Source organism: Malaya genurostris, chromosome 1 (genome assembly GCF_030247185.1).
Source record: "Malaya genurostris strain Urasoe2022 chromosome 1, Malgen_1.1, whole genome shotgun sequence".
Taxonomy (NCBI): domain Eukaryota; kingdom Metazoa; phylum Arthropoda; class Insecta; order Diptera; family Culicidae; genus Malaya; species Malaya genurostris.
This window is the reverse complement of record NC_080570.1, coordinates 164,209,071-164,235,237: the sequence shown is the minus strand read 5'-3', so window position 1 is coordinate 164,235,237 and position 26,167 is coordinate 164,209,071. Positions and strand designations below refer to the sequence as shown.

Below are 26,167 nucleotides of genomic sequence, written 5' to 3'. Positions count from 1 at the left end.
CAAGTCATCTCTGCTCCACCGTGCATCTCATATGTCGAAACAATTAGTTTAAGGGTCTACAAACAATCTCCGGGAAACAGCCATTGTTGAAAAACGCAATGGCAGTTTTATCCACTATTGCTTGATGAATCGAAGAAAACATCAGTTTATTCAGAAAAAAAATGGCCAAACAAATTGATATTTCTGTTTTAAATTTCTGCTCGAAGACAGCTAAGAAAACTACTTTTGCGTTTTGCAACAATGGCTGTTTTCCTGAAATGGTAAATTGCCCCATAAGAGAGATCTACAATTTCTGTTCAATGCACTGACTCAAAGGATAAGATGGCGATCGGTGCATTCACTTAATTTCTCCGTAACAAAATCTTTTAACATGTTCACAATAATTTTGTATCATATTTCTTTTTCGGGCCGAAGTTAATGTGTTGGATACGAATTCCTCGTAATTCGTTTATTTTAGGCTAAATAATCAGTGAAATAATGGAAAGAAGCATTACCGTTTGACAATTCTGCTGTCAGGAAAGATAAATTTAAAATAATAATTTCAAGCGAGACGAAGTTCGACGGGTCAGCTAGTTAATGATATTTTTTTTTTGTTTCAATTATAGAGGCTTTAACATCTTAGGTCATTCGCCTCTTCGGACCAGAAAATCTTTCTGACCCTATTATGTGCGGGGTTGGGAATCGAACCCAGGCGGGCTGCGTGAAAGGCATCGACTATCCCATCACGCTATACCCGTCCCCTCAGTTAATGATAGTTTTTTTTTGTTAAAAACGCCGCTAAAAAGCGCACAGTAACATTAACATTATCTGCAGGCCCCTCCCAAAACGAAATCCTGGGTACGGACCTGACTAGAATAGTATCATTAGGAAATGTCGTATCGGGGTCGCGGATTCTCGAAAATCCAGCTATCAGCTGGCGATCGGCAGTGGCCGGTGAATTGAATATAGTATGAGAGTCTTCCAGATGGCGTTGGTAAATATGTTCGCCGAATCCTTAACCCGCCGGGTACTGATTTGGGTTGGGTTTCGGGACCCTTAAGCCGACCATTTCGAATAGTGACCGTAACTAACTTGATGAGGTACAGGTTTCTCATGCAACAAATTTTCGTTTCGTAATTTCTTGCACCCGCATTGTTTGGATATAGCAGCGTCGTCCTGAGATCACATATGAAACAGGCTAATATCTGTTCTACATGGGTTGATTTTTGCTTCAAGCGAAAACGACATTAGATTTTGATTTGCAAACATTGGTGTGACATTTGAACAGAATTGTGAATGGCAACCACCAGGCGCGTAGCCAGAGAAAATTTTCGGGGGGGGGGGTTTAGAACATGGTGATAAATCAACACATGTACAATTTATATCACAATGTTTCCTATGGGTTATAATTTTTTGTTTCGGGGGGGGGGTTTGAACCCCTAAACCCCCCCCCCCCCCCCTGTGTACGCGCCTGGCAACCACCTATAACCAGGGATGCCAGGTTCACTGATTAATCTGTGTTTCACAGATTTTCAATTTTCCGCAGAGATTTTCACAGATTTTTTCAGTAGACTCGTCAACGATGATACTGAAGAAAGATTTTCGTATAATTCTGATGAGCCGTTCTTTTTGAGTTTCTCCTGTTACAGCTACAATGATTTTTGTAGCTTTCGTGTGACCCATTTTCAATGAAGAAACAATTTGAGAATCCGGAAATGTTGTTTTTAGAAATGGAACCAATGGCTCTACAAGATATATATCTATCTTTCAAGATATATTTCTATCCACAGCATACAGGCATAATCTTATGCAGGCATCGATGTTTTTATTTTCTGATGCCAGAAAATTAGATATTTTTGCGGAGGGTTTAAGAAATGTTTTAAGGGCGTCCTATTTGTGACACTGTTTGTTTGCGTGATTTTTCAGATCTTTTAATCCTCCTTTTTCCGTACTTTTTGTTTATATTTTTTAAGCCAAGGGAGTTCCTTCTCCCCAAAATCTTTGAACCTTTGTTCATAACGTTTTGAACCTACAATATGTAAAGAAATATAACAATCAGGAAGAACAAATTGTAGTTTTCGACAAAAACAAAAAACATATTATGGTTGATTTGAAGGTGGGAACATCAACAATTTCACACACTCGTCAACAACTACTCAGTTTGGAGAGATAAATGCAGGATACCAAAAAGGAGGGTGCAGAATAAACGAGTTAGTTGAAAGAAGGTGGAATATATTGAATTCTGGAGAATGTTGAATGGTTCGTCCGTAGATCCATACAAAAGACAGAAATCCGTAGATTTTTTACAATTAAATGACTCGTGTAAGGGCCCCTATTAAGACTGGGATGTTAGTTCTTCAGTACCCCGTATGCTAACAATTGAAAGAATCTATTTCAATTTCAATCCGTTTGAACCCGCGCTTCCTAGTTTATGTTCCTCGTATGTAGCAACTAGTGCTTATCCTACGTCGCTTGTGCTTATTTATCCTTATAACTTGTTTGAGAGTATAAATTTTTCGTACCGTACCGGTAAATACCCGAACAGGTAAGTTTACCTGGCTTAGAATTGTGAGCCTGCCCTGACCTCCTCCACAATTAGTGTGGTAAAAATCTGCTGCTGCTGCTACTACTGTAGAGTAGAATCCGTTCGTTCCTCAATCCTTGATCCAAAATCCGTAAAATCCCCTCACCTCAACTTTGCTTTCAGATTTCGAAGCCAACACAAGAAGCATCCGAACAAGTCCTTCCCTTAGATTTACGATTTCTTTCGTCGGCACTTTCGAGTTCGTCCTTTACGACCCTTCCGACCGGAAGTAGCTACGACAGCTTGGACCTGGCGATTCACAATGGTGCCGCCCAGTTGGGTGCGCTCCATAGGATCAGTCGCCTCGGTCGGCATCAGCTTACGTTTCAGCTGGTTCCGGGATCATCGACAAGTAGTCATGGCGTCAGCCACCACGAAGACGATTGCAGTTCCGATGATAGCTTTTTCGCTTACACCAAACATGATGCTCCACAAATCCCGAAGCTTAATCCAAACCATTTAGATGAGCTCGCGTAGCGCGTTGAATTGTGAATGGTGGCTTAGTTTTGTTCTTTTTTTTACGTACGAGAATGCCTTGTATATATGTAGAATGATTTGAAAGTATATATCTGTAAATATAAATTTTTGTTTCTGTGATAATCGTACAACTTGCGTCCGAATAAAATGGAAAATAGATCCGTGCTGTCCCATCTAAGAATAAAAGTCCAACTTCTCACCAGTGTTCCTTTCACTTTCCACAGCTATCACCTGGTCGGGAGTGTTCCGACATTGACATGGAACCGCAAGCTTCCCAGAGTCGGGATTGCGAACCGACCCCACCGCTGCAGCGGCATGGATCCAAGAGTAATTTCTTCCTACCACCGATGGATGGTAACGGAGGAATCAATATGGGCGGTGGCCAGGGACAAGGAGGCAACAACGGTGGCGGAGATTCGCCACGACACATACGAATGTACCACCCACGGCACAGTCCTCATCCCCGTCAGCGTGGATTGGATCCGTCCCGTAGCTTCACACCAGAGGGTCTATCACCGGATCAGCCCCCACCAATGATCACCATTCAGCAACAACAACAACAACAACAGCAACAGCAAAATCAGCAAGGTATGCCACGAGGTACTTCGGCGACACCGACCATGCAGCAACGAATCAAAGCGCTCGGTGTGGCCACTCCTCTGGCGATGTCTAGTCCTGTCAGAAGGTAGGTGACTTATTCTGCTACACTTTAGTTTTGCATTCATTTCCAGTCTATCTTCCTGGTTGATTGAAACAAAGAATTTCGATATCCTTTTCAAAATCATGCATCCAAGAATCCAGTTTCCGGTATTTTATTTTCAATTATTACTAAAGTTTTCGTTGCTTCTTTTTTTTCTCTTTTTCTCTTGATTCTACTAAAAACAATTTATTGCCGTTTCTTGCAATGTCGATGCGCAACACGTTACCCAGGTGGACGTAAATCGAACCACAATATAGTTCTATCTTTGACAATAGGCTAAGTTACGTTTTGTTCAGTCTTTAGCTGACCTAACGTCATCGTTCATTCACATCTACACAAATCGTACAAAGCTGAACCCACCCTGGAATATTCCGTATCGGTCGAACATACGAACTCAAGTCCCAGTGTTACGTGTGTTTATCTTTTATACAATTGAAACGACAAATCGCGTACGGTTTCATGACGACACCTGTGACATCCACCGAGGCTTTCTCCGGCTGTTCGAAAAGACAACCGTTTTTATTTTTCGAGAAAAGCAATTAAGATGAGCTGCAATTTAACTGGTTCTCGTTGACCGGTTATCAGAACCCTGCCAATTATTATCATGTCAAAGAAAGTTGCCGTCAACGAACGTCGCCCGGGTTCTCGCCGCCGGTAACTCTGATTATAGCGTTTGTGTCCCGCTCTCTGTATTTGTTCTTTTTGGGCAAACGATTTCTTGTGCTGTGTTTTTTTTCTTTCTTTGTATGTTTGTGTTATTTTGAAGTAGTTAGTTAGGATGGTAGTACGCTAGAATTACGGTCGTGTTCGGAAAACCGTCCTTCGTCATTCCGGAACCTTCTCGTCATTCGCTCTATCTGCCATTGCCATTGTCACTGTTCTTCGTTCCGGAACGATTTAGGCGACATTCCGAAAGGGACCTGTGCTTTCCTCATATGCCATGCCCGGCTCATTCTAGTATTGGAGTGTACTGTCAACAACTAGCAACAACACGGAATAGCAGGTTATTGTACGATCATCTATCGGTTTGAATTCAAATCGAATAATTCAATAAACTCCGGGACTGGGATTTTGTGTAGAGCTTGAGCGACCACCCCTGGTTGCTACTCTGTTACTGATCGGGATTAGCTGAAATTGTACAGGGAGTTTCTAGATGATCCAACCTGGGACTGGTAAATCCCAGAAATCATTGATCAGTACCGGTGCCGGCCAGGCCTGAATGTAGATCGTCTAAGGAATGGGAAGGGATGTTAGTCCAACACTTGTTGTTACTAGAGGCCGTATATACTACTGCGCACTCCACAAGTGTCACGGGAGAAGGATATTTGTTAGTAAAAATTTCAGTATTGGTATTATTCGCGCGCGACTCAGTATGTTCCGTTTTCAAGATGCTCGAAAGCACCACTAAACGAACTGACATCCCGAGTGAACGTTTCAACAATATCCTATATTGAAGTCCCGGCAAGTCTTGATACACAGCTCTTGTTCGAGGAAACTGAAGAAAAATTTGCAATACTATCACGTAAAGAATAAAAACTTACCTATTTTTTATAAATGAGATTATGTGATACAAAATAAACAAGTGAATAGGATTTAGACAAAATAGTTGATTCATTGCATTGACATATTCTAAACAGTTGTTATAAAATCATTTTAAATCACCAAATTAAGGTCAACAGATTTCACGCGCGTCTTGATTCTTTATTATTTCCACTTTATTATCACAACTATTTATTAAAATTATTAATCGGTTATATTGGTTGATCTGGGCAGCCGGCTACCGAGAAAAATTTTAATTTATTGTTTGAAATATTAATACCAACTGTTTTTTACTATGTATTCAATATACCGATATATGTTATCTCTTATTAACTTTGTAATATCAACGGATTTGCGCAATAGTTGATTTTTTTCATTCAATTTATAATCTTGAAGGACAATCAATAACATGGAAGAAGAAAACATTCCAAATTAAACTTTTCTCCGAAGACGAAAATTGATAGGTTGAAAGAAGAGGTAATAGTAAGTAAAGTAATAGTAGGTAAAATAGAGTAATCAGAAGTGATAACTATGATAATATCTGATAACTGAAAGGAAAAAGAAACTCCTGCAATTGTCGCCTTTTACGACATGGAAGCAGGAACCCAGTGGATCTATTCATGGTTCATTTTTTCCACCGGATTCCACACGGCATCTAGGCTGGTACTGTCCGGAGAGAGCTAATAGGTACTATCAATCTCCTAGTGGACCCCAGCCCCTATCCGGGACTGGGATTTTGTGTGGATGAGACTAAAGTTTGAAATTGTATTTGTTTTTTTTTTTTTGTTTTGGTGCCAGATGTCTTAGAAATGTATGAAATGTCGGATCCTAGTATTATCTTGAAAAAGAAAATTTACTAAAAAATTGACTATTTCGAAAATGAAAAGTTCAGGAATCTTGCCATAAAATTTGTGAGCAATCGATTCATTGAATTCTCAGAAAATTAAAATTCCCAAAAAAAAAACATTTTTGAACATAAGCCATAGAACTACAATTTTCCAAAATTACAATACATTTTTTATAAGTATGTAGAATATACTATTCTATGCTCTTTAATTCGTCTAAATAAAATTATGTTTGCTTCTCCTAGATTAATCGAAAGATATGAGCTTGTTTTCTCGCTTCGGAAATTATTTCCATCTTTCGTCAGGAAAACACTAAAATGGTGATAATTGCCATTTAGTTACGCTAAGCGCTTCTAAGCCGTATTCCTTTGCACACACCCTAAAGGACCAACTGGAACTATGTGGCGGGTAAATACATGGCAAATTCGACATCGTTTGTCAAAAAGTGGGTTCAATGATTTAAAGAGTCCAAAGCCGTCGATGAGCTCAGAGCCGTAGTGAGCTGTAGTGGTGCCCGAAGCGAACTCAAAAATAATCGCGACGCCAATTTTTAACAAACGCCATGAAGATGAACACCAGTTATTTAGTTTTGTCGTGAATACGACTTTCTTTACTATGGGGTGCCTTTTCAATATTTACCCTCTAAGAAAGTGATAAGTTTTTGATCGTGAATATCTCTTGTTGTATCTAACGAATCAACATAATTTTTGCTACACGCCATCGGAAATTTGATCACAATTTTATGATAAAATTTTCAGTTGTCTGACATAATCTCAAATAATTCAAAATTAAACTTTTCTGTAATGTTTGGTTTAAACGAGTATCAAAGAGGATAATTCATAAGGCGCGTTTGCCTTTATCGTATTTTGAAAGCTCACAGCTCAGTGATCTGTAAAAGGATATATATAATCTAACTACCAATAGAATCGAAATTTTCCAACTTAAACGTGTATAGAAAAAGCATTGTAGTATTTCAATAGTACACTGTCTCATTTGACCCATGTCAACACCAGCCAATCAGAACGCGTTCTGAGGAAGAGAACAAAATGTCTGCTGCTGTACAACAAATCGTTCGAGAAAATGTTCCGAACAGTGTTTTATATCGTAGTGAGTTCCACAATTTGGTCCTTCTGAAAGGCAGGAATGAATCCCGTACAGCATCCTGATAGTTTCCAAATCCAAAATGAAATAATCGACATTAACATTCTGTATGCGGCTATTTTTATAGCCGCTAGGATCGCCAATTAGTGAAAAGACTACAAACGAAATCACGTTAAAAGAAACCTCTTAAGGAAAATTGGATCAGTTCGGATTCTATCGCCACTGCGAGCAGATGTATTGTGTGTCGTGTGCAAAGCTAGTTTCGGTTCCGACAAGAGCGATTGCGTCACAGCTGCCAGTTGTTTGCATTGGTGAAAAAACAACGAAAAGAGGACAATGGTGGGGAGCATAAAAAAAACAACCGTTCTAATGACTCTACAAATTTTCTAAAGAACTATTAGGATTTTTTGCTCGCAAATCGAAGGGAAATATCCTCAGTTTAGTGCAAATCTAGAACTGTTTGATTTGATTTTTGCACTTTCGCTATGTGAAATTCACAGTAATCTAGATCAAGTGAAGCTTGAAGTTCTTTGTTTTTGCGAAAAATGTGAAAAGGGGAATGCCTGCATAATTCATACAATTGATCAACTAATTGATATTCGGAAGAGTTAAGGAACATGTCAGTTGTTTTCGTATTCACGACATCCAGTTATGTCTCTGACATCCACCCACTTTTTTTCCGTAAGCTTGTCTCAAGTAACATTCTCAATTTTAGTAAATGCTTGTAGTTTTCTTGAGTGGTACATCATAAATTTCGCATTGAACCTGTAAGCTTTCTGAAAACCATTATATGATCATATTGCAGCCAAGTGGACAGTTCTTGATAAGGTTCTGAAAGCAAAATGAAGCACCAGCATACCCCTGCATTAAGTCAAAATTAGAATTATAACTAATAAAAACTATTTTTTGTGATTTATCGTCATTTTAATAAAAATCAACTACGTTGTGTCAAACCGAGTGCAAGCGCTCTGAAATTGAAACATAAAAGTCAATCGTCAATGATAATTATTTTATTTTTAGTGAGTGATTCTTGCTAAATCGTTAGACCATGCAAGAGGTTTTATGAAACCTTCAAAAACTATTATATTACTTGTAGAAATAAAAATTGATTATAACTGTCATGAAGAACTATAGGGGCGGGTGCATACAATTTTTGAAATCGAAAAAAAAATCTATGATGTTAAATTTTTTTCTGATGCCAAATGTCTTAGAAATGCATAAAACGTCTGGTGATCTGGTGTTATCGCGACGTTTAAGGCCATTTTTCATATATTTGGCATCAAAAATAAATTTACGATTTCGTAAATCTAAAAATTCTCAGAAGCGATTTTTTTTCAAAAATAAATTTTTCAAGATGGCACTAGATTTTGACGTTTCAGACAATTCTAAGACATTTGACATCACCAATTGCGATTTTTCAAGATAGAAAATTACAGAACTTGCCTCTCTTGTCTTTTCTACGGCACCGCGTAACTTCGGAAATCCGCGTAAAAAAATGCATGAAACATCCAGATCTGGTGCAATCTAAAAAATTTTTTTTTGTGCAAATCGACTTTGAGACCGAAAAAATTTGAGACTTCCAAAATCGAAAAAAAAATTTTGATGTCAAAAAAACCTCGTAAACTTGGAAATCCGCGTAACTTCGAAATTTCGCGTAAAAAGAAGCCGCATAAAAAAAAAACGCGTAAAAAGAGACCCCATATGTATATAGTTTTATCTATTCGAATCGATGCATCTGACCACTGTTTTCTTTTCATATTTTGAATTTTCTCTATAGAATTCAAAGAATATTGGATCGCAAGTGCATCTGTTAATCTACTGAGCCACAGAAGCATGCAATTCAAAGAATAGTCCTACGTCAAAACGTGCGATATCAGTGCAGTGAAAAGTAATACATAGGATATCTACGCACTTGCATTTGATTAAATTAGGATCTCCCAATAGTTAATTTCCGGGAAAGGGATTACCATTCCGAAATCGAAAATTTTATTTTAATGCCAAATGTCTCGACAATTCATGTATTTCTAAGACAAAACAAGAAAACCGCATAACTTTGAAAATTCGCCTAAAAAACGCGTAACTTCGTATAATATATCGTATATTTATGCCCGGCTTTTACCTATTTTTTGTCGTTCGCCGGACGTAACTTCGTAAATCAGCGTAAAAAAAGACCTAAGTGGATAATTATTTCAAAATAACGATGAATGAAGACGTAGTTTCATAACACTTGTCTCTTATGGTAAAATGTAGTACAGCGAGAATATTCACAAATACCAAAGATCAGCAGGTCTGAATTGTTTGAAATGACCTGGACAATAGAAACAATCATGATTAAATAAACTTCGACGTGTATAAAAATCATAAAACAACAGCTGATATTGACACAAAAGCATTATGCGGCTGAAGTGACATCGGAATTTTTCACATTTGAATTTTTTCATCATAACCACTCAAGGTGTGTCCACCGATAAAGTAATCACCCTTTGGGTAGATGATATGGCTTTGCTGTCGCTGCTGTAGACCGCGAGGCCCAGTAACAGGTCTGTGAATTGGCACCCAGTCTAAATGAGTGTTCTTGTTGTCAAAGACATATCATTCTTAGTGTCAGTAGGATCCTAGCACTAGCCATGCAATGGTTCTATAAGCTAGGAATCGGCTGCGAAGTCGATTGAAACAGAAGGTCAAATTCCACAAAAGGAATGTTATGGGCTTTTTTTCGTATCCTTCGTCGAATTTCGTCTCGTTCGGACAATGTACGTAGGTTGTACTTGAATTGAAGAAACATCCTTTGATTTTCAATTCGCATAGTTTAAATCCCATTGTTAATAACCGCTCACTTCCGGAAAGTCAAGCGATTCGACGTTATGCATAGACTGTTTGCTCTAGTTCGTATTCGTCTCTCGATTCTGCGTAGCGCGTGTTTTTCATTCCGATTCATTAGGTCGTCCGCGTGTTCTCCAAAAAATTGACACCTGTGGCAGGCTACCAGTACCAGTACTGAACTGCACTTTTTCTTTCTTCTACTCGTTCCCAGTCATCTAAGACAGGCAAAAGGCATTGTTTCGGGAACCGTACTTAAGAAAGCTCATTACGATATTCCGAAAGCGGGTTACATGTCGCATCATAGAAAAGTTTGACAATAGCTAAGCCTCGATGGCGAAAAAAAAATCCATCGCTTCGCTCAAACTGCGCATTTTATTGCTCTAAATTTGTCATAAATGTAGTGATCAAGTTACTATTTGACTATTTGCTCGGTAGAGTTTTCCTGCTGCTTTATACTGGTTTTTTTCCCATTTCTAAAGCAATCTCTTTCTCTCCAATAATTTAGATCGAATCCCGGAACTCCAACTCAACCCAGACGACCGGATTTCATCGGAGTGAATATGACTAATCAGCAGCAGCAGCAACAACAAACTGGAACAACCTATTATGACTTCCCACTTCAGCAGCAGCAGCCGCCGCAACTCCATCAAACGGGCCTTCCACCGGTGCATCCGTACCATCAGCACGCGCAAATGTCCCAACAGCAATCGCAGTATCCTATGATTCACCACAACGGAGGCTTGCCACAGCAACAGCAGCAGCAACAGCAACCACAACAGCAAAGACCGCCGAACATCGTCTATCATCACGGAAGTCCCCAGCGACGTTACCTCTCCGAAGGGGAACTAGCACGCCAGGGAGCAGAACTGTCCTACGCTAGGAGTAATCAGACGGTAGATAACATTCGTGAACTCGCCGGAAGTCCGCAAAGAGGAGTTTACATGTGGAAAGATACATCACCTGGTTTTAGCAACGGGAATGGTGTAGCCAGCCAAACGCAACAGTTAGTCAGCAATCAATCACAACAGTCACAATCGCCGGGGGTCTTCGTAAGTATGGCTCAATCTGTTTATCAGAACACACCCAGTCCAACGGCACCTCAGCAGCAACAGCAGCAGTCACAACAATTACCCCAGTACGGTAGTGTTAGTGCGGCACGGTATCAACTGCAACAGCAGCAACAGCAAGCCAGCATGAACAGCTACCATCCTGCACTTCGCGGTGGAGTTCCAGTGTTTCCTCCTCAACCCCTTCCAGCTTCGGCGGTAAGCAATGTGGTGGCAGCTGTGGCGGGGAATTCAGTCGCACAATCTGCCAACGGACCGCAGGCTCCGTCACCGCAGATCAAAAGGAAAGCTACCCCTACCAGACCGATGTCGTTCGTTAGGGCACTCGAGATGACTGACGCAATCGAGATGAATCCGACCGATGGCAGCAGTAGCGGGCAACAGCAGCAACCGGGTGGTCAAACCGGACGGGCAACTACTCCGACACCACCGGAACGAGGCAGTGTGTACGATATGAACTACGAGATTTCCGTATAACATGAGCAGCCTGTGAAGCAGCAGCAACAACAACAGCAGTAGTAGTTGTACTAGTAGTTGTAGCAATAGTCGTAGGCAACGATGAGTGATTGGCGGTGGTTAAGCGTGCAAGAATTATCGTTTGCTGGTAAACGTCTTGGTTGTTTTGTTTGGGTTTTGTTTTATATTTATTCGATCCTTACGATAGATTTCTAGCGTGTGTGAGTCACGTGAATTTTAGTCACTTATATCTGTCTCGAATGTTGAAAAGAAGTGTTTTTATTTTATTTGGACTACAAATTGGTCTAACGTACTAACCTGTACTGTAGTAGTATGTTCAGCGCGTACTACAAATGAGATAACTGAGTTATAACGTTTGCACGAAAAGACGGTAAATAGTGACACAACATCATCGCATACATGACACCAGGCAGTCTCTATTAGTTTTCGGATCTAGTCCGTGGTATTAAAGTCTAGATACGGTTATTTTACTGACAATATATTTACGAATTAGCACAGTTCTCTAATATCTTGGCCAAATTTTCAAAAGTGCATGAGCAATTTTACTGTCCCTTGATTGTTAATATAGCGACAATAATATTTCGGATTCACACTAGACCGGGTCGTATCATCATCGTGCCATGATTTATTTGTCGAGTATTCTCATTATGCCGTACTCACGAAATTGAGTATGAATGTAAAAATCGAAACAAAATATGACTTGGAGTGATATTGCAGAGTTACTATGTGGTGTTTTCGGGGTATGTAGTTTCAATCGTCAAAACGCAATTCGCTATAATCGTTCGTACTGTCTTCGAAGCAAGCAAATCAAGACATTTTCATCCTTATTAACACTATAGTTTTACGTGTGTGTTCAAGTATATCCTACTACTCTCCTATTGCTGTTAACCAACGAGATTCGATGAATTTATTGTATGATTTATTGTATTTATTGTATCATCGCTATTCGAACCAATTCGAGAAGTAAAGTAAATCGAATGTAGAAATTTCGTACTTGTTAGATGGCTGTTTCGTTCTTCGACCCGTTTAACCGGCGTGAATACGCGAAACGGCAATTCGATCTCAATAATCGACGGAAACTATTTTTCACGAACAAATTTTGACGTAAGCAAAAATTTTTTACTGCCGACGCACCCGCCTACTGCGATATTTTTCCTATTAATAAATGACGTTTTTCATTGAAAAACACTGGTGGCGTGAATTGCTCTGGTTGCGTACTTTCGAAATGGCAATGAAAACCCGTCGAAAAAATTCCACTTCTGCTCGAAATATTTTTTAGTAATGACACTTTTAATGAACGTGTAAGGGCCGCTTTAAGTACGACTCAGATGGTCCGTCACAGTAAACCTACGTCACCGTCAAAATTAATTACACGCATTCTTATAGCGGACCTTACACGATCATTAAAAGTGTCATTACCAAAAAATAATATCATTTTAATAAACGTGTATAGCGGCCATTGCCCATTACACGAGAATTATTTTTGCCATTTTTAATGATGACTAAGTAATGATGTATTTGAAATTTGATAGAAAACTCGTCATTACTGCACCGCACACGTTCATTAAAATGATATTATTTTTTAGTAATGACATTTCTAATGACTCGTGTAAGGGCCGCTTATGGTGCAGAAATGACGAGTTTTCTATGCAAATAAGCTCGTAAGCAGCCCTTGCACGATCATTAAAAGTGTCATTACTAAAAAGTAATGTCATTTTTAATGTGTATTTACTAAAATATCATTACTTATGTCGTGTTCGTTTGACGTCAAACCCAACCCAGTTTCCCGCCTACCTGCTGTCAAACCGTTTGTTTGAAGTTAGTTCCGAACCTGGTTTCAACATTGTTATATCAGGTTTGCTCAGATCCCCGTTGCTAAGTGCGGAACTAACACAGTTTGGTAAAAAGTGTTTAGCGGCCCTTGCACGAGTCATTAAAAATGTCATTACTAAAAAATAATATCATTTTAATGAGCGTGTATGGTGCAGTAATGACGAGATTTCTATCAAATTTGAAATACATCATTACTTATTAGCGGACCTTACACTATCATTAAAAGTGTCATTACTAAAAAATAATGTCATTTTTATGAACGTGTAATGGTGCAGTAATGACGAGATTTCTATCAAATTTGAAATACATCATTACTTAGACATCATTAAAAATGACAATAATAATGCTCGTGTAAGGGCCGCTATTCATCAGTAAAAATGACAAAAATAATTCTCGTGTAAGGGCCGCTTACAAGTTTGAAAGGAAGTAAATTCCTTGTATTGACAAGGGTCTAATCCGAGTGTGAGGTTAGAGTGAGAACCGTATTCAAACTCGACCGCGGATTATTATTCTGTATACAAATATATCAGTACACACTGCATTCCTGGTTGTAACAGAGCTGTCTAGTTACTCAATAATATGGTCTCGTGTAAAGGCTGTTTAATCCCAGTCAATTAGTCTAAAATTCGATTCGAAATTCTGTATGATTCCAAATGGATTCCGAATCAGATTTAACAACCGATTCCGAACCGATCTTAGTCGAAATTGGTTGTTGCATTTGACACGAAATTCACTTGGCAATCATACTGAATTTTTAATCAAATTGTAGACGAGTTGACTTGGACTTTTTAAAGTGTAACCAGACGTACCGTATGCGCTATAGTGTTTACATTATTGAGCAATGAAACATTTGAAAAATTCCCAATTTCGATTTTTTTTATTTCGAACGGGGGAAAGCAATGAAGAAGGTTTCGCTTCTTCGAGAAAGTCATTTCCGATGTACTAGTCGTAACAAGTAACAAGTGGCCGGTATAACAAAGAAAACAACATGTGTTTGTCCACATCATCTCCTTGAAGAGCAATATAATTGTTCCAATGACGTTTCAATCTTAGAGATACATCATTCGATGCCAATCTCCTTCCAGCATGATTTTATTTCGAATCTGAGAACAGAATATAGTCGCTAGGGGTCAAAATCTAGCTGCGGTAACAATTCGAATTTCCATTCATACTATAGAATTTGGCCCTCTCAATGCTCGATCAGCTGTGAGAATTCGCGAATGCCTTGTGTTCGTTTAAAGAATAGAGATTCGATAGACTTTTTTTTCGTATTCCTCGGTCCTCGTCTCTGTGACTTGTGCTGAAGGGTCTCTTCTGTAGACTGTAGTTAGAGTAATAAACTGATTAAACCATCTTTCATTTAAAAAAGATGAAAACAGAATTGCGATTTCTTGACCACGACATTCACGTTCCAATGGTGATATGTTGTTTTACTTTCATCAGGACTTGTTTAGTTTGATATTTCTCTGCATCCAAAGTAGACCATATAAGGATAATTCGAATTCTCAAATCCACATCTCCAAAGGACCGTCAAAATGATTCTGTCGTACTAACGTATCTCGTGTTACAGTAAATTTGATGTCTTGGTCATTGTTTAAAAAAATATTTTCAATATGATAAAAAAGCAAAAAATCACAAACCATGGTACATCAGTATCGTCAGCGATTGCTGCGACCCGTAGAATGTGTTGTAAAGAAAAAATATATCAACTGTCACTATTTAACTAGTCTGTCTGCAGCGCGTTAATTTTTTCTTTTTTTGTGCAAACCGTTCGTTTCAAACAAAAATCACTGATTAGATTTAGCTATTGCGCATCGAACTCCGCCCTTCTTAACATTAAATAAGGCATAAATGCTGGATTGTGTGACCAAATTAAGTTTTGGTCGCCCTAATCCTGCTCTCGTTATTGTTTTTTTTTTTGGTTTTATTGAAATAGGTTCATATCCACCAGAAAGGATGAACGGCCAAACAAGCTGCAGCACTTCTCTAGTTCAGAATTTGGAATAGGAAGTCACCTGCAGATGGTAAGAGTGCTGCTAGCGAAAGACGGTCAATCTATTCCATACCGATAATTGGTCCTCAGAAGAGGCTCCACAGGTGGTCCCTCAGAACGTTACATCGAGGACAAGTATACTTGTAAATAGATTGTTCTTAGTAGACACACTCACACGTCCTTTTTCACCGATGCAAATACAAATTCAAATACAAACATTCAAGGTAAACTTAGAAAGTCTAATCGCATGTATGTCTGATATGAGAACGAACAAAAAATTATAAATAAAGAACTGCTAGATATAGAAAGTAAGAGCGATTGTCGGGACGCGTTAAAGATTGCCCACTAAACCAATGGCATTTAGGTTCTGTTTCGTCACCAGTCTAGCAAATTCTATGATGTGCTCAGCTAAACAAAGATTCAAAACCGAGAAGAAAAATCACTGCCCGCGTTGTTAGAGGGTGTCCGCAATTTCACTAGAAGAAGAAAAATACAGATCCCCGCCCCTTCCGGTATTAGAGAAGTACTGCGTCGCACGGTAGCCGATTAGATATGCTAGAGCAGCATCCGTTTTGTACAAGTGTATAACTGTTAGTTTATTATGGTATCCATGCTGTGCCCGGACCTTTCCGGGATAAAGCTAAACGCATGAGATGGTTTTTATGAGGTAAGGTTAAAGTTTTATCAAACAAGAGTAAAAGTAAAAGATTGACAGATACGTCTTAGTTCACAATGAAACCGAGAACATGATAGTTGAAGGTATTTATTATTAAATTGTATAGTAAATGTACGAGCGGAAGGCGCAAAATTCTTTGCAGCATCACCTTGTGTTTCCGATACCACTGAGTATAATTATCAAATCAAGTTGTAGCATAGTGCAAAACTTTCCGGTAGAAATGAATGGGAAAATCTAGAAAAGAACATTTTAATCGAACAGCTACTAACATTGCTGTCAGTTTTGAGTGCGTTTGGCATATGGCTATTTGGAACGAATCCTCTTGGCATAACAACATCGGGAACCGCATCAGTACAGAGTACGCTTGGTATAACCACCGGAAAGTTAGACTAAGTAATTCGCCACAAAGAGAAAACTAATACATTAGACAACATGTACCGAGTCGAAAAGAATAGTTCAATTTGCAGTTATGCCAAACGGTTATTCTACTAAATGGCCACTTTGTAATTTTGTTTGCCAAATGCTCTAGTGCCAATTGGCGTTATGCCCTGCCGTACAATCGAGAATGACGAACGAATCCGACAGATGGCACTAGTATCTGGACACGTCTACTTCGTTTTCATTATGTCGAGTTTTCTTTGTTCTTATCAGTCCTTGTATCATTTTACGTTCTGTGCGGAGTCAGCTGAAATGAGTAGTGTCCAATATAACCAAGTATTGAAAATTCATGTTTTGCAACTACAAGGACCACGTGCAGAATGTAACTGATTCAACGGTGACGATTCCAAGTTATTCGAAATTTACTGACACGTTTATTACTGTTATCTTTAAACTGTGTTCAAGAAAATGGAGCTATTGGAGTGTCGGAAACAAAGAAAACAAAAACTATGAATGCAAAATATGAACCGATTTGGTTGGGCATTTTCGAAGTAAGTGAAAAAGGAAATAAAATTTGACTATGTAAAAATGATACGATTATACAGCAAACAAATGAAAACTCATATATGACAAAAGAAACTGTAACATTTCACTGTGTATATATACATATATATGAAAATAAAAAAAATGATGAAACTACTCCATGGGACCTTTTTTTGCTCGCCCAAGTCATCCAACCGGAGATGGAGTTTTGCTCAATAAACCAACGATGGGGGCGACAAATCTTTTATTTTGCCTCGGGCGCCAAATTTCCTCGGTACGCCACTAGACGACGACACGACCAGGCACTCCGAATAGAAATTTGCATTAAAATTGTCCGTTAACGATTTACCGCCAGTTACCAAAAATATAGCGACCCCCTGATAAAGATAAAAATAATCTTCTCGAGCAACACTGCTTAAGTTGCTATGAACTAGTTACCAAGGATCCCCAGGACAAATAAACAAACATTTTGAGAAAGTTGTGGAATCGTTCCATAAGTTTTTAATTTGGTTCCCTCTGCGTTCAGTGAATTCCTGAGAACAACTCGAGGATGTAGACCAATGAAATGCTACAGCCATAATCAGTACGATTAAAGTGAGTGCCTCAATTTTGTTTCTGTATTTTGAGAACATTAATTCTTTTGTATGTAAATATACTATCATAACACTCCAAACATTATCTTGAACAACCTGTTTATTGCATATTTTTTTATTCAGATTCATTTCTATTCATTGCAGTGCTCCTGAAGTAGGACATTAACAGTCATTTCAGAGCAAAGCTCAGGAGACGGATTTATAATATCAATATTTTTATAAAAAAAAGAAAGTAAAATAAATAAAAAAGAAACATAAGCAACTTTTAAATTCCACGTTACGTTTTTTTTTTCTATAAAAATCTTTCGTATTCAAAAACCAATACTTTTGATAGCACCTTCCAGGCGCGTACACAGGGGGGGGGTTTAGGGGTTCATAAACCTCCCCCCCCCCCCCCACCCGAAACAAAAAATTATAACCCATGGGAAACATTGTGATATAAATTGTACATGTGTTGATTTATCACCATGTTCTAAACCACACACCCCCCCCCCCCCCCCCCGAAAATTTTCTCTGGCTACGCGCCAGGTACCTTCAATCACAAGATGAGAGTTACGCAAGAAAAATAGTATAATTAATAAAATTCGAAAAAGATAGTTCTTTTAAGTTTCCAGATATTTATTTGTTTTATGCATATTTTTGCTTGAAGAAAATGTTTCTCCCTCACTTGGTTTCTTCTGACAATAAATGCAATACACGGATTTTATAATAATAATGAATGATTCTTGTAAGTATAATTAGGAAATTCTTTTCGCTTCTCCATCGGCAATTGTTCGACTTTCAAGCTTTTAAGCAATCACTGATTATCGCTTGCAAATAGATAGTACACTCACAGCTCACATTATTTTTAACCCAATTATTTTATCGATGGGCTGTAAATGTTAGCATATCAATACAATTCATGAAAAAAATCCATAACTCAGACTTGAATGTAGAATTTTAAATCCGTAGAAAACTTCGTTCGTTCAATTGCAAGTGGATCCTGTTCGGTTTTTACAACAGAAATTTTGTTTATAAAATCCGAATGACTGGTCGATAGACTGCTCTGATGCTGAAGCAGTTTCCGCGGGAAAAGGATTACCCACTCGGAAAATCCATTTTAATTATTCGGTTTAAAATATCCGATTTGCAGTTTATTTTGTTTACATTTCTCACGTCTTCAAAATGCAGTAACCAAGGTTACGGTAACTGTTAATTAAAATCAATAATTTATCAACATGTGTTGCCAGTTTCAACATTTTTTCAAGGGATTACGTTTTGACATTACCAGTTACTGAGGGGTAGTTAAATTTACGATACAGTTTTAATAGACGAGTGGCAGGTCGTGTCGTCGCCACTAGATATACGCCCTTATTCTGAATAACGACGTATTGATTTTTCGATCGAATCATAACTACCTTTGATTTTGCTAGCGTTATGGAGAATACAAATGAAATACGAGGGAAAAAACGATACGACGTTATTCAAAATAAGGGCGATGGTAGGTGTTTTTTAGTAGGTTTGTTTTTTCAATAGTAATTATTGTCTGACAGTTGTTTTGACAGTGTAAATTGCCGTCTCTACGCAGTATTGTTAGACAATTCGACGTGAAAATTTCATAAGGGCACATAAACCAATGAGAGATTCTCTTTCTTTACTTTCTCTTCTGTAGATAACACCTAAGTTTTCACGTTCACTTACCAAATTTGCATATAGAATGAAAGAAAATATCTCCAGCTTTGTAATAGTATCATACATGTAACGAACAATTGCGTAATAACGCAGATATAATCGAAAGAGAAAGTAAACAAAGAGAATCTGTCAATTGTTTTAAGGTCCTTTTGAAATGTTCACGTCGAATTCATCATGAACATAACTGAAGGTTAACTCCAGAACAACACTTCCAAATCGTAAAAATTTATTTTCAAAATCAGTGTTCAACTGAAACTATTTATAGCGCAAAATTCTCTTCAGTAATGAGACGCAATTCGATGGACAGTCCTTCTTCTTCTTTCTTTGTTTAATTAAAAAGGTTACAATGACCGTACATCCAGCGGTTTCGACTTTACTATTTTTGACTACCGATGGTATCTCGCAGCGTCGCACCGCCGAACCACGAAAAAATTTCTTTCCTTCTCGCGAATTACTCGAATTTCTAACGCACTATCCTTGAATCAATGTGCTTACACGTTGAGAGCTCCACCGGAAGCAGCGATGCCAGATAGCAGTAGTGACATTTCCGTAGATTGGATTTTTTCTCGGAAGCGCTTGCGGTGAAAAGCTTTTTTTTTTGCTCGCCAGACAAGACTAGTTTCCGTAGTACTCCGTTGATAAATTTAAATTTCCGTAGAAAAAATCCAATTTCCGTAGATTTTGTCTACGGATCCGTAGATTCGTAGAAGATGTTCGAATCCGTAGATCTAGGGAGATTTCCGTAGATCTTACATCGCTGACCGGAAGTGGATGGACAGTCCAGCGCAGCGATGATTCCGACCGACATCAGTTGAACTGTTATTAATTCCCATTCAAAAGCTGTCTGAGCCATGTTATATCACACATTTATTGTTGTCTTGATTATGAACCACGTGCTCCTACAGAAATTAATAAATTCTCTTGCCTCCACTATCGGACCCCATAAAAACGGAATATCTCTTTTTGTATACTGTTCAAGTGTGTATTGTATGTTTAGGAATCAATAGGGTTTCTGAATGGTTGAGAAATCAATAGGTATTTTGAATGGTGTACGTTTGTTATGCATGCGAATACCTTTCCTTTGGTCAGGATACAAGGATTCCCTTGTTACCTACGGTAAGCCTTGTGATGAACTGGACATCTACACCGAAGGACAACGGTACTTTCTGCGCACCAGCCCCAAATAATCCTAGTACTGGGGCGACCATGTACAACAAAACACTCTTCTTAACGAATCCATCATCTGTATCCCATGTAGAACATTGTACATCTGCAGCTAACAACACTCTCAACATCAACATCATCCCCCCTTTATTCACCGGATAGCGTCTCTCGTCAAAGGAAGAAGATTACAATATCCAGCAAAAAAATTATTGTTCAACGGCCACGTTAAGGGGCAATTTACAATCTTAAAAAATTGGCCATTGTCTCAATACGCAAAAGCAGTTTTCTTCGCAGTCATTAAGTGGGAATTCAAAAGAAAAATATTAGTTTGTTTGGAACATTTTTCCAAATAACTGGAGTTTTCTCTTGAAGATTTATGAAGTAGTAGCGGAGCTAACTTTCTTCGGCATTTATCAACAATGGCTGTTTTCCTGAAATTGTTAGTAGAACCTTAAGCGCGGGCAAAGAGCCGAAAAAAAAGATCATGTAAAAATCGAAAACAGCCTCTCCATTTTCAAAAGCGTTTATTTTTCCTTACTATTCAGACAGTTCAATTCAATTTTCACCTTCGGAACCCGGCCTGTGATACGCCCTGTGTTGGGTCAGTAAGTTGTTCTGCACGAATGCCGCTCCGCAGATATCACACTCATATGGCTTCTGATCGGTATGCGTCAGGACATGCAAATCAAGATAGTACCGGACGACAAATTCTTTACCACAGGTCTCGCAACGGTGCGACTCATCGCCGACATGTTCATACTTGTGCCTGTCCAATGCTTGCTGAGTGACAAACTGTTGACTGCAAATTTCACAACCAAAAGAACCTTCGGAATCATGTAACCGCGTGTGTCGATTCAAAGTTCCAGCCATTGAAAATCCTTTGCCACATATGTCGCATTTGAATGGTTTTTCGCCACTGTGCGCACGCATGTGTTCAGTTAAACGCGTTTTAGCTATAAAACCCCGGCCACAAACGTTACACTCGAAGCGATAGATACCATCGTGAGTACGTTTGTGATGAACGAGAACGTTCCGTTCGACAAAGCTTTTACCGCAAATATCGCACTGATACGGTCGCACACCAGTGTGAGTGCGTATGTGGGCAGTCACTTGGTCAATTTTGGCAAACCCTTTTCCGCAAATATCACACTTGTGCGGTCGCTCGCCGGTATGAATGCGCTTGTGCTCCTTCAATCGAGAACCAGCATTGAATCCTTTGCCACAAACGTCACACTTATGCCGATAGTTCCCCGTATGTAGCGGCATGTGCGCAGTGAAGGCAGTTTTGTGGGCAAAATCTTTTCCGCACACTGTACACTTATACGGGCGCTCACCGCTGTGCGAATACCGATGGTGGGATAGGTCACCACTTCTAGGAAATGCCTTGCCACAAACATCACAAACGAACGGACGTTCGCCCCGATGTGCGCGAACGTGTTCAGCCAGGTGCCACTTCTGGAGAAATCTTTTTCCGCAAAGCTCGCACTCGTGTGGTCGTACGATGGTTCCATTGGCAGGCGGCTGCAGCTTCTTGTCACTGAAATATGTTGATCGTTTGTTAATTATTTACTATACAGTTTTAGAACGTCGGTATAAAACTCACAACCTGAACAGTACTAAAAAAAAAAGCTCAAACCTACCTCTGAACGAATTCATAGTCATTTTGAGAATTTATCGTAGCTGGTTTCTCTTCGGAATCTTCGAAGAGCCGACTAAGTTTAAATTCAGGATTATTATTTACATTGATACAGTCAGACATGGAACCATTCCCCATAGTTTCACTGTTTCGTTGCAGGTTTTTCATTGTCCGATCAACAACATTAGCGCACTTAACTTTTGATAGATCAAAATCTGTTAATGATACGGAACTTTCCATGTTATTAAAATGTCCTCAAAATTTGTATCTGTACGGTTTCTATTAAAAAAAATCTTATTGATAATACAAATGATATCAAAACAGAAACGAAAATGTTCAGCTCAGTGCACACACGCGAGCAAAATCTGTCAAAATCGTCAAAATACGTACTAAATGATGGCAGTTTTGAAAGCCACTATAGATCTTGGACTCGACAACCGTATAGGTCACGAAAAATATTTGGCAGAATATATCTTGTAAATACGTTCTACAATGGATAACTGGTTAAAAGAACGTCTTTCGAAGTATCTTTGCTTCGAGATACCGGATGAAATGATTGGGCAAGTAATCGTTCCGTCAATCCAGAAGTTGCGAGACATTGTGTAATGGTAATAATGGAACCGATTTACTTTTCAATTCCAGTTACATCCTAACCATACGTGCAGCACAGGAATTGGATGAGTACTTTAAAACATTGCTCGATTTCAATAACCCAGAGCATGTAGGATTTCTGAACGAGTTCAAGCAACGATTGAGTAAGCTGCAAAACTGGTGATGAATTTGTTTAACAATTATGTTTTTGTAATCTCTAGAGAAAAGTTCTTCGGATGGACGACATGGTACCGGAAAGAACCAGAAAGGCAACAAATCACAACAGCAAAATAGAAAAACAGATCAGTTGCAGCCACAGTCAGTTCCAAAAGTAGATTTAGTTGTTACCAATCCGCCGGTTTCAAACCAAGGCGCAGTAAAAAAGAAAAACAAATTTGTCAGTCTGTATGACCAAGAAGGTCGGACAAATGTGATCCTGTTGAAAGGACGTAACTTGTGTGATTGTCAGGCATCGAAACATAAATTAATCAACAATTGTTTACACTGTGGACGAATTGTCTGTGAACAGGAGGGAAGCGGCCCGTGCCTGTTTTGCGGCAGTTTAGTCTGTACGGACGACGAGCAGCGAATGATTGATAGTTCTTCGAAAAAGGGTGACAATTTGCGGCGGACTTTGCTGGATCAAAACCGCCCGAAAGGTTGGGAAGAAGCAGTGGCCACGCGGAACCGCTTGTTGGAGTACGACCGGAATAGTGAAAAACGTACAACGGTAATCGATGATGAAAGCGATTATTTCAAAACGAACTCGGTGTGGTTGTCGGATGTCGAGCGAAAGAAACTGGAGAAGCTAGAGTCGGAGATGAGGGAAAAGAAACATGCCAGCCGAATGAGTCGAAAGGTGACGTTGGATTTTGCTGGACGACAAATCGTAGAAGAACCCCAACTAACTATCGAAGTGGAAGATAAAATATTGAAGCAGATTGCGGAGTCGGTTGGACCCGGAAAGGAGAATGTTAGTGACAATCGTACGTGGAAAAACAAACAAGAAAGATTGGAACAAGCAGACGATATACACCCAGGAATTATAGGAGAACCTCCGACGGTGAGATTACCGTGGTTTCCAGTGTTGCGTTCCAAAATTAATCTAATTTCAATTCACAGTTCATAGACATTAATGATGGATCGTTGCGGCTCAGCCAGAAAACCCAGTGTTCAGTCAGTGGTTTCGACGGTGTTTACAGTAAAGTGCAAGACAAGGAATTCCTTGAAATGTCCGATCTACGGCACTGCCTTTCGATGCATCAACCGTGGGCATCGTTGCTGGTTGCCGGTATCAAGAAACATGAAGGGCGCACCTGGTACTCCTCTCATCGAGGTCGACTGTGGATTGCTTCAACGGTGAAACCTGTTGATATGGAACTGGTTCAGAAGATGGAACAGTTCTATCGGAATCTGTACAACGACGAAAATATTGAGTTTCCGTCTCAGTACCCATCTGGTTGTCTGCTAGGTTGCGTGTCCGTTCAGGACGTCTTACCACAGGAAGAGTATACCAAGCAATATCCGAACGGTGAGTCCGACAGTCCGTACGTTTTTATTTGTAGCGATTCCCAAGAGCTACCGATTCGGTTTCCGGTCAAAGGTCAACATAAGATTTGTAAGTCTCAATTAGTTGTGCTTCTCAGGACGTTTGAATAGAAATGCGTTCGATTTTTTTTCCGTAGATAATCTCGATACTAAAATTCATCAGGCTGCTGTTAAATCCCTCCAGAGACTGTCAAAGCTTAAAGCTGATACTTAGGAAGGCGATATGTTATGAAATATTATTCCTTATATTTGAACCTAATGAAATATATGTTTCAGTTGTTGGCAATCTTTCGATTGTTAATTTACCACTAGAAAGTTTTAAACAGATCGTGGTTTTCACAAGTTGAGTAGTAGAAAATGAACAATCCAGGTTCATTGACACAATGGATTTTTCACAAAATCCATCTCACAAAGTGACAAAAAGCTTTTTTTATTACGGAATAGAAGGGAAAAAGGAAATGTAACGCCAGGCGGATGGGAAAGAACACTAGTCTCATCTTTCATTCAACCTCCGTCGATTTCGTTCCTTTGGATTTGGTGTGCGGTCGCTCGCCGCTATGGATGGCCATGTGTGTGTCAAGATGACTTTTACAGATAAAGCCTTTGCCACACACGAGACATTTGCACGGTCGTTCACTGGTGTGGATATAGCGGTGCCGTGACAAAGTGGTTCGGCAGGTGAACGTTTTCTTGCAGACATCACAACTGTAGGGTCGTACACCACGATGCCTTGCGATATGTTCTGCAAGGGCGCTCTTCTGGTGAAATCCTTTGGCACAAAGATCGCATTCATATGGTCGTATAGTAACTGAGACCGCGTTTGCCTCACTGAAAATGTAGGGACAATAAGAGATTGTAGATGACAAAGGGCCACCGAAGCTAACCTGTGCGTTGGTTTACTAGTATGAATAACCTTATGTTTATCCAATTCATTTAGTTTATTGAATCCTTTGCCACACACATCGCATACGAGCCGATAGTCTCCGGTGTGGGTTGACATATGATTCTCTAGACTATTTTTGTACACAAAACCTTTACCACATTCATGGCATCTGTGGGGTCTTTCGCCCGTGTGAAAGAACATGTGCTTGGTCAGGTATCTTTGGTCGATATAGTTTTTTCCGCATACGGTACACTGGAATGGTCGCTCGCTGGAGTGGAAATATCGATGACGCGAAAGGCAGCCGCTCCTGGAAAATGTCTTTCCACATATGTCGCAAGATAAAGGCCGCTCGCCACGATGTGTTCGGACGTGTTCAACTAGGTTTCTTTTCTGAAGAAATCGTTTACCACAAACTTCGCATTCATGTGGTCGTCTCGTATCGTAGAATGGAATTGCGGATGCTGCCTGCGAACTGTTCGCTTCAGTACTGTCGGTTGGTGCATAGTAAGACCCCGGAGTTTCTTCCCTTAAACCACAAACATCGAGCATAATGTCATTTTAACCATTTTGTTTTGAACATTAGGAAATAAGCTTTTATTTACCTTTCACTAATTACGTTATAGTTTGTGTACTGAATCGGAATCGGTTCGATGCTGGAGTCCTCTATCAACAATGAATTTTGCTTTACTCGATCTTTACTTGTATCAACATCTTTATTCAAGTATTCCAATGTTTGGTTGCAGTTTTCAGCGCACTTGGCTTGTAAAAGTGCAACATTTTCTGCCTCTAGTTTTACTTTCGATAGTTCTTCCATTCAATATTTTTGAATGCTGTCAAAAATGTTGCACAAGCTTATAAAAAGTAACTCCAAAACGAGTAAAATTTTACCCATATGTGGGAAGTAGCATCAGGGCATCGGACAAATTTATGACTGGACGAAGGAATGTGAATAGCCAGCCCAAGTCACTTTTCAGGAAACTTGTTTCCTTCTGAAGGTTTGAAATGAGTCTGACGCGCATTTCTCAAACAAACCATCAGGCGGGTTTAAGAATGTATAGCCATATGG

The 26,167-nt window shown here is 39.3% G+C and overlaps 3 protein-coding genes across 7 annotated transcripts in view; 2 read left to right on the top strand and 1 right to left on the bottom strand.

Moving 5' to 3' along the window:
- LOC131426643 (palmitoyltransferase ZDHHC8) overlaps positions 1-15,590 on the top strand; it is a 37,972-nt gene extending 22,382 nt beyond the window's left edge. For all 5 annotated transcript variants that reach the window (XM_058589504.1, XM_058589505.1, XM_058589506.1 and 2 more), the window contains 2 exons: positions 3,265-3,725; positions 10,554-15,590. In XM_058589504.1, the coding sequence (XP_058445487.1) occupies positions 3,265-3,725; positions 10,554-11,592 (1,500 nt within the window). In that variant the 3' untranslated portion in view covers positions 11,593-15,590. The remainder of the gene's footprint in view (positions 1-3,264; positions 3,726-10,553) is intronic.
- Positions 15,591-20,958: 5,368 nt separating this feature from the next.
- LOC131428691 (zinc finger protein 91-like) lies at positions 20,959-26,167 on the bottom strand. The gene is made up of 6 exons (XM_058592741.1): positions 25,704-26,167; positions 25,103-25,627; positions 24,728-25,046; positions 23,994-24,036; positions 22,084-22,333; positions 20,959-21,980 (listed from the first exon to the last, which is right to left on the bottom strand). The coding sequence occupies exons 1-6, from the start codon at positions 25,913-25,915 to the stop codon at positions 20,999-21,001; spliced, it is 2,331 nt and encodes a 776-aa protein (XP_058448724.1). The 5' UTR covers positions 25,916-26,167; the 3' UTR covers positions 20,959-20,998.
- Positions 22,460-24,651, top strand: LOC131426642 (activating signal cointegrator 1). Its single transcript, XM_058589503.1, has 5 exons — positions 22,460-22,639; positions 22,722-22,834; positions 22,892-23,733; positions 23,793-24,288; positions 24,356-24,651. Exons 1-5 carry the CDS (start codon positions 22,572-22,574, stop codon positions 24,430-24,432), a joined length of 1,596 nt encoding a protein of 531 aa, XP_058445486.1. The 5' UTR covers positions 22,460-22,571; the 3' UTR covers positions 24,433-24,651.